At 40.3% G+C, this 11659-nt stretch overlaps 1 protein-coding gene across 2 annotated transcripts in view; it reads left to right on the top strand.

The window, feature by feature from the left end:
- The first annotated feature begins 8959 nt into the window (after positions 1-8959).
- Positions 8960-11659, top strand: part of LOC125484453 (ephrin type-A receptor 5-like) — a 37021-nt gene continuing 34321 nt past the window's right edge. For both annotated transcript variants that reach the window (XM_048603247.1, XM_048603246.1), the window contains exon 1: positions 8960-9026. In XM_048603247.1, the coding sequence (XP_048459204.1) occupies positions 8977-9026 (50 nt within the window). In that variant the 5' untranslated portion in view covers positions 8960-8976. The remainder of the gene's footprint in view (positions 9027-11659) is intronic.

Here is an 11659-nt window from a genome sequence, read left to right as displayed (position 1 = left end):
CCTGATTTGAAGGTACTTTTAAAATACACTCTCTCTGGCCTTTCCTCACGTAGTCTTTTAAGTGCTTGGATCCCTTCACTGGGATGAACTAATAAAACAGAAAATTCAACTTTCCCTGGCCAAGATAAATTAAAATTGATATAGTAAAATCCATTTTGGTTGTCTATAACCGTTCCTGCTGAACCAGCTTTTAAAGCTGGGGTGTGGATCCGAGCTTGGAGATAGTCACCTCCATATCGCTTTGGGTGACCTTCAAAATCATACATCTGCAGCATCACTTGTAACTGATCTCCCACATAGAAAGTCTTTGAAGAATTTAAAATTACAAAGCGAATGTGAGCTGGGTCGCTGCTTTTCTGAAACGGCACAGAAGAGTTGGGTGGTTTTGGCCATTCGATCATTTTCATAAGGAACGTTCCCTCTGACCTTTCTTCAGGGGTGAAGCTGTGATTCTGGTAGCCACATTGTACCAGCCTGTCGGACCAAAGAGATGTTTTGTTCTTCTTTAGTTGTACAGTTGTAGATAGGAACTTTGCAGATAGGTAACTCTTCCAACTTGCCTCTGTGCCCAAGATTGATTCGTTTTGATACTGTGGAAAGTTATAAATTTATAAAGCAATAAATAGATAGAGATTTACTTAAGGTTCACTCTCCAAAACACACCTAAAGCTGGCCAAGAAAGAAGAAGTGATTTTGAAAAAAAAGGGTAAAGTTTCACAGAGTTGTCCAGGACCTTGCTGGATTAGAGAATGTTGGGAACTGTTTAGGAAAGCACAGGGACCTGGAGATGATGCTAATGAGGGCGCAGCTTTAGAATCATTAATGTTCATAGGAAAAAGCAAAAGATTGGAACCAGAGAATGTGAAACTGTCAAGTGTCAGAGAAAAATAACAAAAACAGGATATTTTTCTAGTGAGGAGAGGCTGCAGAAAGATTGAGCCAAGAAGTAAGGGGACGAAAGCAGCAGAAGCAAAGCAAGCTGAAACACTGTCTGGAATCATTCTAGTTGTGCGTCTTGGGGCACTGGGGAGGAGTCACAAACCCATAGAGAGAGAGACAAACACAAACATGCAGAAACACACACACACAGAAACATGCGCACACACATACACACACACACAAAAACAGACACGCACACAGATAGACACACACACCTTTATCCGTCAGAAACCCGCATGTCTGGGTCTGATGATTTATTCCTGTCCCCAATGGAGGCCTCACTCCCACCATGAACCCAAACAATGCCTTCCCCTGCCCTGGGTGGACCTGCCTACCCCACCATTAGAACTGACTAACCTGCCCCACACAGCTCCCCAAATCAATTCCCCTTCATCCCAACCTTTCCCTGCCAGCAGATTTGACACCACCGCTCCAGCCCTTCTCTCAGTCCTTGGCAGGCAGTCAATTGCAGTTATGGAACAGATACTGAAAGCTGGGTTGGGGGATGGCTCAATATATACCCCTGCTCGTCCTGACTCATTGTTTGGAGAAAAATCGCTTTCCCGTTCTGTCCCTTTCTGCTCCTTTGTGCTTCACCAATGCTGTCAACATCCCCGTTGTATTGCGGTTGCACTTTGCAGTCTAATTGCAGGAACCACCAGAAATTCTGTTTAAACTATCCCGATCGGCAAAGATTTCCTTGTGGGCTAAAAAGAGGCTGAAGAGGGCAGTAATTTACAGTTAATCCTCTTTGTATTAGCAGCCATTCTCAAAGGCTATCAGAATGTTAGATTAAAAATGTTTTTTTTTAATTTCAAAAAATACTTTATTCATAAAAGAAACCTTTGTATGTATACACTGACACAAAAGCAGTTCAGCTCTGCACAGCTGCATATCAAGTAAACACAAAACATTGGAATTTGACTGACCACAAAACCAAAGATCTCTCTTCCACATACGATACTAACATTTACATATTTTTGACACATTAGGGGGGACATTCTAAACATTCTCTTTGAATCCAAGATTCACTGCTTTTATGAGGCACAGGTCTTCTGGGTCACTGTGGGTGATGGTAACTGTCATTTGTATGTAAGTTATCCTGTCGCCTTGAATTAGATTGAGGTCATTGGCAAGTCACCTGATGAATGTTTCCTGCCTCTGCATTTCCGCGAGCATGAAGTAAACATTGAAAGTTTTCCCTAATGTGCCTTAGCTATGTAGATTACGTAGATAACGTTTCGGGTCCGGTGACCTTTCCTCAGCACACCGGTGACCGGACCCAAAACGTTAACTCTTTTTTTCCTTCACTGATGCTGCCAGACCTGCTGAGCTTTTCCAGCAACTTCTGTTTTGTTTCCGGGTTTACAGCATCCGCAGTTCTTTTGGTTTTTTTAGATTACGTAGATTCCAAGTTCAATATGTGTTTAGTGTAGAATTAACTGATCTCAGCTAAACAGTAGTAAAAGACTTTTTTTTAAAAATATGTATGGGTTAAGAAACTAAAATAAGCAGCAAGCCAGCAAGTCACAATTGTAATTAAATATTAATTTTCAGCTTCCATCATCTGATTTTCATACCTATCAAAAAGGACTGAAACCAGTCAGGCATGGCAAACTTCCATGTCCTTTCTTTAGTCTACACTTCAATGATAAGTTTCACATATTGGAAGTGAAAGGCCTTGCCTGCAATTATTTATTTTGGAAACAATGACCAGAGACAGATGAGAACAGAAAAGAGCTGTATTTCAAACAACGCCTTTGGCAGCACATTGGAGATAGGAACTCATTCTCTCCCACTTTCTGCTCAGGGAATTCAAAGCCACCAGCAACCACACAAATTGAAGAAAAATCTGAACGCACAAAACTCAAAGATTCCATGGCATATTCATGGCTGCTGCTGATGTGCAACCCAAACCTGGGTTTCTGGTTTGGAGACAGTAAGGACTGCAAATGCTGGAAGGCAGACTCAACAGATGTGAGTCTGGAAAAGCACAGCAGGTCAGACAGAGTCCACAGGTGTGAGGCTGGAAAAGCACAGCAGGTCAGACAGAGTCCACAGGTGTGAGGCTGGAAAAGCACAGCAGGTCAGATAGAGTCTATAGGTGTGAGGCTGGAAAAGCACAGCAGGTCAGATACAGTCTATAGATGTGAGGCTGGAAAAGCACAGCAGGTCAGATGGCATCAGAGGAGCAGGAAAGTCAACAGTTTGGGCTGAAAGCCTTTGTCGGGACTCAGGTTAATACTTACCACCTCCAACGCACCCTAAGACTTTAAACTGCATATTCTTTTAACTTCTCTTTTGTATTGTACACTTTCCTCTTTTTAACTTTGTACTTGCCTTTGTGTGCATGTGTTTGATGTTGAATCCTGATTATTTTTCTAAGGGTTAGTAAGTTCTAAAATTCATTTTTCTTTCACTTGGGTAAACCTTGCAAAAGGGTCCTTAATGTTTCAGATGAACTAATTAGCTGCATTTCAATTGTGTTAGAAAAGAACCAAAATATTTGTCATGGCCGTCTGAAGAGGTTGAAAACAGGAGAGCCATTCACACCTCCTCACTTAATTGTAACCTGATTGCTATCTAGTAAACTTTGTGGAAAATCTGTACTTCACCTGTGAATACACTTAACTTTAGCAGGAGTAATCTTTGGCCATGGATCATTGTTAACATTGCCTTGCAAGACTCAAATGTTAAAAGTCTCTTTTTGAGAAAGGTACTAAAGAAATACTGTTGCCAGTGGAATTATATTAGCACAGAAGTGTTCATGGCTTTAGCGGAAGAAAAAATAAATTGGATAATGAAAGTTAGAGAGATTTTTAAGAAAATACTACACTCACTATCGAAACCTCATCAAATTTCTCACAATCAACACAGTTATGCACATTTTTAAATCCTGCAATGCCAAGCCATATTTAATATCATAGCTTTTATTTTCATTCTACATACCTGTATTGTAAACACAAACACAAACACAATCACAATTATTAGGATTGTCATCCGTTTCTTCACCCAGAAATGAAAACGGAGCATGTAGGACTTGGATGAACCATTACCAGCTTGTTCATCCATACTTGGAGGTCACTGTTCACCAGAATAAATAGTGTGATCTCGTCCTTCTTCTTAAATCTGCAATAATAAAACAACAAAAATCACTAAAACGAATCTCAGAATATATTTGTCATCATAGGTTACATTGGATTTTTCATTCTATTTGTACAAAGCCACGTGAATACACAATCATTCAAGCAGCAATGCATTCATTGCAGGTAACTCTAGAAATACAGATATTACAACTCAGCGGTTAAGTACAAGAGAGAAAGGAACTGAAGCATATACTGATGGTACATTCAAATCTTGTAATTTTAATTCAGATGTCAAATTATTTGGCGAAGCAATGTTCCCTATCCAGAGGGAAAGTCTGTATATCTTGAGAATGACACATGCTGATGAGACTCATTTTTGTATACTTCAAAATGGAGGGCCAGTACCACTAATACATTGATTCCCGGGTATAACTTTTTTGTCCTCTCTGTGCTGGAAGTTTCAATCTTTGTCTCTTACATATATCAAGTCTGATTTTCAGTGAGCCAGATGGACAAATACAAGGTCTTATGATGCAGTGGTAGCATCCCTACCTCGGAGCCAGCAACTCCAGGTTCAGTTCCTGTGTCATGATAAAAGTGAGACTATTGCCTGGTCAGATATCTTGCAGAAAGCATTGACAATACATTTGGCCCATATGAATGGATCAATCCAATGGAAGACTGTGGCTAAATCCTTGGAAATGAGGATGGGCAAAAAGAGAAGGCAAACCAATGCTGCAAAGAGGGCAAGGCCTTTGTAAATAGGAAATACTTGCACCCTTTCAGCAGCCAGATAGACTGGAGCTCATTTAAAGCACATCTCTTTCCAGAATGTAATGGTAGAATTATAGAATTGCAGAAACTTATAGCATTAAAGGAGGCCATTTATCCCAGAATATCTCTTGTAGGTCTTTGAAAGAGCTATTGTGCTTGGTCCTACACCCTCATGTTTTGAAATAGATTTTCCCAAATCTTGGCTTGGGTCCTTAAGCTTTTCAAAATTTGTTAATGATGTAGATCTTGGGAAGAGGGAGCAACATTATAAAGTTTACAAATGACACAAAACTCAGCAACGTGGTCAGTGGTAATGGAGATAGACCATGTTGGTTAAGTTTTATTAAAAGTCAGTTAAGTGTGAAATGGTGGACATCTTGAAGACGGGGGACAACAGTCAAAAGATAAGTTTGTCTTTTGTCCTCCCAGAAATAAACAAGAATAGTGGTTCCACTGCAGCCTTGTCTTAGTTTGTGTGTGAGCTGATATGCCAGAGTGGGCTTGCAGGCTGTGAAGTTTACAACTTGAGGACAGCCATCAGATGCCACTGTGCTGCAGGAAACAAAGACATTCTCGCACAGTGATGGGCAAAACCAGAACTGCCACCAAAATTATCACCAGAAAGGAACCAGGACAAAAGGCTCTGAACTAACATGCAGAACCAAGAATCTCAAAAGCAACAATTTCGCTACCTGTGGCAGTGTTATCAATGTAGAATCCCTACAGTATGGGATTGGCCCAAATGACCCTCTAAAGAGCATCCCACCCAATCCCCGTAACTGTGCATCTCCCATGGTTAATCTACCTAGCATGCACACTCTACCATGGCCAATCCACCTAACCTGGACATCTTTGGATTGTGGGAGCAAATCCATACAGATAATGGGAGAATGTGCAAACTCCACACAGATGGTTGCCCAAGGGTTGAATTGAACCTGGGTTCCTGGTGCTGTGAGGCAACAGTACTAACCACTGAACCACCATGCTACCCTTAAGTTAATCCAAGTTAATGGCAGCAACATACTACCATTCACTCTTCAGAGAATCCAGTGACTGGTTAACACATATTTTTAGTAGTTGTGTGCTCACATTTCTGATCTGTGTCTTTGTGTGTCATGTTTTATTACGTAGTGGGCATTGAGGTTTGGAGAAGGGAAATATAGGCTCACTAAGCAAGAGGATAGAGCAGCATACCAGGGTGGCAGAGATAAAAAAGCATGGATGACTTTAGTATTCATGGAGCTGCAGATAGTCAGGGTGGCAGAGGTAGCCACAAGGGGCTTCATAGAGTGTGTTTGGGATAGTTTCCTAGAACAACATGTCGTGGATCCAAAAGCAGAAGTTGCTGGAAAAGCTCAGCACATCTGGCAGCATCTGTGAAGAAAAAAATCAGACTTAGCGTTTCAAAGTTCTGAGGAAGGGTCACCGGACCTGAAACATTAACTCTGATCTTTTCTTCACTGATGCCGCCAGACCTGCTGAGCTTTTCTAGCAACTCCTGTTTTTGTTCCTGATTTCCAGCATCTGCAGTTCTTTTGGTTTTTATGTTGTGGATCCAACCAGGGATTAGGCTGCTTTGGATCTAGTGATCTGTAATGGAGCAGGCTTAATTATCTCAGATTACAAAATCCACTAATATGGTAGAATTTACTATTTAGTTCGAGAGGGAGAAACTTGGGTTGGAAACAACTTGCTAACTTTAAATAGGAATGGAGGCAGAGCTAACTTGAATGGACTGGAAATGAGTTTAGCAGCAAAGCCAGTTGATAAACAACAGCATAAATGAAATAGGAAGTGCTGGAGAAACTTAGCAATTGTGGCAGCATCTGTGGAGAGACAAATGGATAAAATTTTGACTCCATTATGACTCTTCTTTAAGTTGTCTCAGAATTGAAGTATTAACTCTGTTTCTCTCTCCACAGATACGGGCAGACTTGCTCAGATTCTCCAGCATTTTCTACTACTATTTCAGATGCAGACTGCATCTGCATATTTTGCACTTATTTGGGAGGAACAATGCACATGTTTAAGAATATAGTTAATGGTTCACAACAAAGGTATATTGTAGTGAGAAAGAAGGATCCTAAGAGGGGTAATCAAACCAGAGTTAACCAGGGAAGTTGAGGATAGCTTCAAATCAAAAGAATAAAAATAGAAATGTCCAGAAGATTGGGGAAGTGTTAAAAACCGAGAAAAAAGACCAAATAAAAATGTGACAAAGTAAATTTTGAGGGTAAACATGCAAGAAACATCATGACAGACAGCAAGAGTGCCTTTTTTTAAGTATATGTAAAGGAAGACAGAGGCCAAAATTAATGTAGGCCTCTTAGAGAATGAAGCTTGGGAAATAACAGTAGGGAACCAAGAAATGGGAGGAATTGAATAAATCCTTTTCAGTTAGCATATTAACATTGTCCTTAATACTGACACATTTCTCTCCTCTTTTTCCAGCTTTCTTATTCCTGAATATTTGGTAGCTAGGAATACTAAGACTCATTGTTAGCTTTGTTTAAACCATCTCTCTATTAATGCAACCATCTCATTATCCCACATGGGAATTTGCATCTTGCTTTCACCAACCCTTAATTACAGTACAGAAACTGATACACACATAGCTTAATATCTCCTTCATCTCATCTGCCATTTTCCTCAGTCTAGTCTCTGCAAGTTATGATCCTTCTAATTTAACTTCTGTTTCTGTTTATGTCCTCTTATCTAATTGCTACCTCTTTCTGTTTCCTGCTCTGTCAAATTATTTTAATCTTCCCCAACAGTTCTGGTAAATCACTCCAAAAAAGTATCAGTCCCAGCTCCAAACGGGTGCAACCCATTCATCTTGTACAGTTCTGTTCTCACCCATTATTGGTTCCAATGCTTAAGAATCTGAATCTTCTGTAAGATTATTATGTTAGTTAAGGAATATTGATTGTTAAAATCTATCTTTAGTGTAAAAAACTAAAATTTAACTTTATAATTCACTTGCATTTCTCTTCATTTGAAATATTTTTCACTTTATTATCCTGCAAAAAAGTACAGTAGAAAAGATGTCCAGTTGGAGCTTAGAGCCAATTATATACAGCTTGCTCATGACAAAAATGGACATGACCTTAAAGTATATCTATAAAAAACTGCTTGCGTAAAGGTAGAATCCTTCTGTTGGAAATCCTGCTGCAGGCACGAGTTTCAGGTGCTTTTGTGCCTCTTTAAGGCACAAACTGTGTTATGAATTCAGAAAAAAAATGCATTTTGGAGATTGCCTTTATTAAAACAGGAATGGCTCCCAGGAATTGTGGATTCTAGCTCTTGTTTAGGTCTCGAATAAGTACCAGAAGGCATTCCAGAAATGAAAGACACCTCAGAATTCAATGGATATCTACAAATATAAATAAATATTTAAATGGCTTTCAGGACCTTCACTGTACTTGAAAGAGGCTCATAAAAGTCAAACACATTTAACAGATAAGACATTTTTAAAGTTTGAAAATACAACCACAGCAGAGGTAAAAAAAAATTCAGACCGTAAAAGAAAATTACCACATTTCCTTTATGGGAAGGATTTAATATTTTATACAGGGTGACATGACACTGCTGCTACCTTTCCTCCTGCTCATAACAAGCAAACTGCTACAAGCAGTCAGTCTTACTGCTGGAAAATCTGAGATAACAAGGTGTAGAGCTGGATGAACACAGCCTTCCTGCTCCTATGATGCTGCTTGGCCTGCTGTGTTCATCTAGCTCTACACCTTGTTATCTCAGTCTTACTATCAGATGTTGTGCTTACTATCACAAAGTTGTGGTACACCAGACTGAAAAAAATCCAAACTTGAAATTCTGCAAAAGTAGAACAGGAAGTGAATTTTCCACTTGCCTTGTGGATGTACTAGCTTCTGATAAAAGCAGCCTCTGGCTGTTCAAATGTGAAAGTCAATGCAGGCAATCAACTCTTCCTGCAATTTAAAAGACTTCAAAGTTTCTGAGAAGATTTGTAGCTCGGGGTGTCGGTGAGGTTGTAGACTTGTTTGCCGAGACGGTGTGTATGATTGCAGACATTTTGTCACCCTTCCAGGTAACATCATCAGAGCGCCTCCAGTGAAGCGTCGCTGTTCTGTCCTATAACCGAGGCATATAAATAACAAGCCGTACAGAACACCGTCGCTTCAGTGGAGGCGCATTGACGATGTTGCCTAGAAGGGTGACAAAATGTCTGCAATCAAATACACCAGCTCGGTAAGCCTGTCTACAACCTCTTCAATGATTTCATTTGTATTCTTGGCATCTCAGCCTCAAATTGGGAGGTTTGCATTGAAACCACAGAGATGAAAGTCTGTTCAATGCTTATAAGTAATATTTTTCTCTTCATCTGTAATTGATCTTTGTATGTGAGTGACATATTTTCTTCATGAATATTTATAGCAAGAGTTTTATTTTATCCATTCGTGGGATGTGAGCGTTACTGGCTGGGCCAGCATTTATTGCCCATCCCTCGTTGCCCTTGAGAAGGTAGCGGAGTTGCCTTTTTGAACCACTGCAGTCCACCTGCTGTGGGTTGACCCACAATGCTGTTCAGGACAGAGTCCCAGGATTTTGACTCAGCAACAGTGAAGGAATGGTGATATATTTCCAAGTCAGGCTGATGAATGGTTTGGAGGGAACTTGCAGATGGAGGTGGTATTGCCACGTATCTGCTGTCCTTGTCCTTCTGGTTAGAAGTGGTCATAAGTTTGTAATCCTGTTTAAGGATCTTTCGTTATTTTCTGCTGTGCATCTCATAGATAGCACACACTGCTGCTCCTGAGCCTCGGTGGTGGAAGGAGAGGATGTGTTTGGATGTAGTGCCAATCAAGCGGGCTACTTTGTCCTGGATGGTGTCAAGCTTCTTGAGTGTTGTTGTGGCTGCACTCATCCAGGCAAGTGGGGAGTATTCCTTCACATTCCTGACTTGTGCCTTGTAGGTGATGTACAGGCTTTAGGGAGTCAGGAGGTGAGTTACTCTCTGCAGAATTCCTAGACTCTGACCTGCTCTTGTAGCCACTGTGTTTATGTGGCGGGTCTAGTTGAGTTTCTGGTCAAAGGTAACCCCAAGGATGGTGATAGTAGGGGATTCAGTAATGGGAACAGTACTAAATATCAGAGGTGATGGTTTGATTGCTCTTTTTGGTGATGGTTATAGCCTGGCATTTGTGTGGCATTATTTGTGGAGCCTCCTCCTCCAGTGAGTTGATTAACTGTTCACCACCATTCCCAACTGGATGTGGTAGGACTGCAGAGCTTAGATCTAATCCATTGATCATGGGATTGCTTAGATCTTTCTATCACTTGCTGTTTGTGCTGTTTGGCGTGCAAGTAGTCCTGTTTGGTAGATTCACCAGGTTGATACCTCGTCTTCAGCTATGCCTGGTGCTGCTCCTGGCATACCCCCCTGCACTCTCCATTGAACCAGGGTTGACCCCCTGTCTTGATGGTAGTGGCTGAATAGGGGAATATGTCAGGCTATGCGGTTGCAGATTGCGTAGAAATAAAATATTGTTTCCTTTAAAGAACAGATGGCTTTGCTGTCGCGTTATTTAAAAGTGGCTGACTTTATATTACCAGGGTATGTACACCTATCCAGGTACAAATATTGATCGCAGGCAACTTCGAAGAAATACTTTAAATCTGTCCATAACAACAAATTGGCAGCAAAACTTTCTTGTAAACTATTTTGAGAGAAACCTATTATATTAATTTCTCAAATGTATAATTAATTTCTCAAAAGTATATTAATTTCTCAAATGAAATATGTCAACAACCCCTGTGCAATAATTTGCTGTTTAACAGAACTTATCGCTGTATCAAATCCTGGATGGCAGACTGAATCATTTCTTTCTCAGCTTTCATCCCTGAGCTTCTCACTTTCTGTCTCTCCGTTGTCGCCTGTTTTGTTCTTGTCTCTGAATGGTTGACATGTTTAGGGGACAAGAAGCAAAATGAGGATATCTTTTATTCCCACTGTTACCTGATTAAACCTTCTTTCGTCCCAATCAACTGCAGTCCCATGTATAAGGACACTTTACTTGATCAATCAGAATTAATCTATGTCGATACATATTTACTAACGTTACATATTTATATAGGAAGTGCCCTTTGAATGGACTATTCTAAGGCATTGAGACAATAAGCTCGATTCAGAGATAGTAGGAACTGCCGATGCTGGAGAATCTGAGATAACAAAGTGTAGAGCTGGATGAACACAGCAGGCCAAGCAACATCAGAGGAGTCCAGACCCGAAACGTCAGCTTTCCTGCTCCTCTGATGCTGCTTGGCCTGTTGTGTTCATCCAGCTCTACACCCTGTTATCTGAGACAATAAGCTATTGTTCCTCATTTCATGTTCTCACACAAGCCAATTTCCACAAACAGCCTTCGAGGCTTTGTCCTTTTTTAAAAAAAATGAGATCTTTATAACTTAAACTCCAAGAACTCCTCTAACTTGACATTTTATCTATGCTGTGTCCTGCTCTTAAATCTTTGCACCTTACTGTTCAACAAAGAAGAGTATCTAACAAAGTCAATTGCTAGTAAACCACAAGTTAAGATTTTAGTTTCAACTATCTAACAAACAGTATTCTTATTAATTACTGAAGAAGTTTACAGCTCCTCGATGAACCACTGTTGCAGTCACCCTTTTTATCTGCATTATCTTTCTCTTTGGACACGAACAAGTAATGATGGCAGTCAAACTGACTTCACGGTCATTTAATCCTTTGCTCTTCCCTGTGAAATAATATTGACTTTTCCGTTTCCTCTCCAAAATCTCTCACATCCACTCAGTGATTTCCTTTACCCTGGCACCATAGAGTTTTTACACCATTTAGGAATCAT

This window comes from Rhincodon typus, chromosome 11, assembly GCF_021869965.1.
Source record: "Rhincodon typus isolate 14 chromosome 11, sRhiTyp1.1, whole genome shotgun sequence".
NCBI classification, from domain to species: Eukaryota; Metazoa; Chordata; class Chondrichthyes; order Orectolobiformes; family Rhincodontidae; genus Rhincodon; species Rhincodon typus.
This window is presented reverse-complemented; position numbering and strand designations above follow the sequence as displayed.